Source organism: Fomitopsis serialis (genome assembly GCF_022376445.1).
Source record: "Fomitopsis serialis strain Sig1Antser10 chromosome Unknown B0H18scaffold_831, whole genome shotgun sequence".
Lineage (NCBI taxonomy): Eukaryota > Fungi > Basidiomycota > Agaricomycetes > Polyporales > Fomitopsidaceae > Fomitopsis > Fomitopsis serialis.
The window spans coordinates 1-3,480 of NW_025955791.1; the positions used below are offsets into that span (position 1 = coordinate 1).

The 3,480-nt window shown below is 57.0% G+C and overlaps 1 protein-coding gene across 1 annotated transcript; it reads right to left on the reverse strand.

Moving 5' to 3' along the window:
• Positions 1-5: 5 nt before the first annotated feature.
• Positions 6-1,662, reverse strand: B0H18DRAFT_964945 (uncharacterized protein; the record flags this gene model as incomplete). Its single annotated transcript, XM_048043217.1, has 4 exons — positions 6-689; positions 776-914; positions 967-1,464; positions 1,519-1,662. Coding segments are annotated over 4 exons (1,465 nt in total), but the record flags the coding sequence as incomplete, so codon positions are not given.
• Between the last annotated feature and the right edge of the window lie 1,818 nt (positions 1,663-3,480).

The following is a 3,480-nucleotide window of genomic DNA, read 5'->3' on the forward strand; positions in this document are numbered from 1 at the left end:
CGCACTGCGTAAATCCCGCAGTCGCTTCTTGGCCTCTTGCAGGTTTTGTGTAAGCAAGGCGTGCGTCGCCTGCAGGGCGATCACCTGACCGGAAAGCGTGTCGCGCTCCCTTTCGATGTGCCTGACGACATACTCTAGCGATGCAATGTCGGGCGGTTCCCCACTCAACGATCCTACCAACCCGCTGTCAGACCCACCATCAGATTCGACATCTTCATCGACGTTTAGGGCGCCGAATCCCGACACCTGGGTCTCGCTACCAGGCGACCCGTGAGGGAGCGGTCCCCCAGTCTCTACGTCAGACGATGGAGTCACGACCGTCTGCGACGACGATCGTGTCGACGCCAATGTCGACGAGCGAAGCCTCTTGCCCTCACCGGTGGGCGCAGGCTTGTCGTCAGGCTTCGCCCGCTTCCTGCGCGGCGCGTCTCCCACCGAGTCCGTCAGTTCGCGTTTGGGACGCAGACTCCTCGTCTCCTTGGTTGAGACCACCGTCGTAGGAGCCGTGTCTTCTTCATCTGCATCGACCACGGTGGCGATCGACTGCGATCGTCGCGCTCGATGAACCGGCTTGGCCTTTGCAGCCGCGGTCGACGTGCGACGCGTAGCTCGGCTGCCGGGAACAACTTGCACTTCCTCCGGGGCCTTTCTCTTACCCTTAGTGCTCGACGCGGCGGGGACGTTCACGGCTGGTTGCGGCATTGTCGCTTCTGAGGATGGTTGACCGTCAGATGTGCTCCGCTGTCCGGCCCCGAAACCCGACCATTGCACTTACTTTTGCTCTGCGTTCCGGTTAGGGAGTATCCGTTGTAGTAACACCCCTTTCCTGCGGTTTTACAAGTACCACAGGCTACCCCGCCCTTCTCCAACACGCACGGTCTCACAGCCCTCGTAGCCGTCCGACAGTAGTCGCACTACACTTCGATTAACTCGACACCAACAGTCCGCACTTTTCCGAACACACACCTTTTTGAGCTGCTTGCGGTACTGCTCTGCCTTCGTCTTATTCCCTTCCTTTGCCGACTCAGCGAGGATCGACGCGCGTTTGGTCTTCGCCTGCTGAGACTTCCGAGGCGGAGACTGCACCTCATCCTCCCCGACGTTTTCATCATCGTCCTGCTCTAGCTCGTCCTGCTCAGCTTCGTCCTCGTCTTCTCCTCCATTCCCCGGCACTCCGTCGTCCTCGCTGCCAGACTGACCTTCGTTGTTGCCCTCGTTGTCGAGCTGATCGTCTGCCATTGGATCGTCGACACCGCGGTTCACGTCCTTCCACAGTCGGCTCCCGGGCCACCTACTGTAGCCACCTTGCAGGAGTTCCGGCCATTCCCGCTTGACCCACGCGAGCGTGCCTTTGTTGAACGATTTCCCCTTGACCACCTCCATGAGATCGTTCAGCCGCAAAGACGCCCACATAGGCTCGAGCGTCGTCCCCGTCGGAAGGCCGATGAGAGCACCATATCTGACCTGCGTGCAGAGTGTCAGGTCGCCGACCAATAAGGATCGGACAGCATGACGCACCAGCAATTCTCGGATCTCCTCCACCACATCTTGGGTCGCGTCGGCGGACCGCAGGTCCACAGAGTTCGCTTGGTCGAACCAAAGGTCCAAGTTTCCCTCCATCTGTTCCTTGCGCGACAGTGGTTTGGCGGGCACCTTCGACATGGCTAGACGGCAGTGGGTGCAGATCAGGACGTAGTTGACCGAGGTGAGATTGGGAGCCTGTCAACCGACGAGACGCCACGCCAGCACTGTGTTGATCACGGCTCGCCTGGCAGGCGCCTCTTGCCGGTCATGTGTGACCGGACGACAATCAAACTGATCAATCGCCGCTTACAAAGACACACTGATACGTCGCGCCTTCCGAAAGTCGTGCCCTTTTGATCGCGCGGTGCCACATCGTTCGCAAACGATGCAGCCCCGGGCATCCGCGGCCCAGCGGTATTGCGAAGGTCGCATACCACAGCCCAGTGCGTGGTCGATCGATCTGGGTCACGGGATCTATTTTCCAGTTGTGCTCACCGTGTCTCCAACAGCGCTAGCGATGAAGAATCGACGCGCGAGTCTGTCTTACAACGCGATAATGTGCATGTAGTACACGGTTTGGATTTGGGTAGCCCCCGCGCATTTGTAATACACATTGAGATTTGCCAGGAATCGACACGAGACATTCCGATACGCGTTCTACGAACTAATCCACCACTAGGCATTCCCCGCCTTAGGTTAGGGGTTAGGTGGTTTAATCGCCTGAACACGCCGCGAAGCGGCGTTAGACTGAGGAGGTGGCGGTAGAGGCCAAGGGACAAGAGCGCAGTGGGGATCCACAGCGCGACCCTTTCGGCTTATATGCCTCATCAGGTCCCTTTGGTATTGTTTAGTCACGTTTACCTGTACAGTACCACAACAAGCCCGATTTGGGCAGGGTGACACATATCATCTTGCAAATGCTGCGATGTCCGTGATGGACTTCTTTTCTAGACCGAGCCGGATCCCGGCTGGAGTCGCTCTAGAACGCAGTGACGTCAGTAATCTAGAATCCAAGATCAGCGCTAATACCAGCGCCATGTGATCCTGTTCCGGAGTGGTCCGGACAGCGGGAGCGCCCGGAGGCTTCACTGGCTGCACGTGACCACGGCGGAGCCCGGGCGGAGCCCGGGTGACCGAAGGCACCTGACGTGTCACGTGATTAAACGTGACTCGCTCTAGGCCACACGTGATACCATCACGTGACTAGGCCCAGACTGGTCCGACCATTAGCCAATTTGGTTAGGTACGGTTAGATTCGGTTAGGATTAGATTAGGGTTAGGATTAGGTAAGCGCGCCTGGTTAGGGTTTAGGTTAGCTAATCCGACATTTGTCAGCTGTACAGCAATACATCGATTAAGATGGATACGTACGTTAGGTTCGGTTAGGTCTCGGTTAGGTTCCTAACTACCTCGGTTAATACCGTCTGTCGTGAATGACATAAACGTAGTACTTACAAGATGTGTACGATGCCTCGCAGGCAGGTTCCTCAAACGGAAAAGAGGATTCAATGAAGAAAGCGGACAAGCAGTGGTGTTCATTTATGGAAACATCCACACCCGCTAAGGGAAGCACGTTGGCGGCTTCGGGAGTAGTTAAACTGTTCGCTCAACTAGTGGATTCCGGGGAACACTTCCCTTGGACCACAGGCACTCGACTTAGAGATATTCTCCCTAGTGCTACCGCAGGCCCTCAGTCTTTTTGTGTCGACGACACAACCATCTAACTGAAAGCCACTCTCCCATCTTCACACAATCGCCGTCCTACTGCAGCTCCTAGAAGCCGCCGTACCGCCAAGCGGGGGGAACGGGGGATGAGCGCCGATGAACCATTATCACATCGTCATCCGAGTCGTCCCTTTGAGGGGGACCATCACGATGTAGAAATTCATCGACGGAAGCAGAAAGCGTCGTGTCCAACTTAGGCACAGGCCCAGTGGAAGGACCCGCCACTGGGAC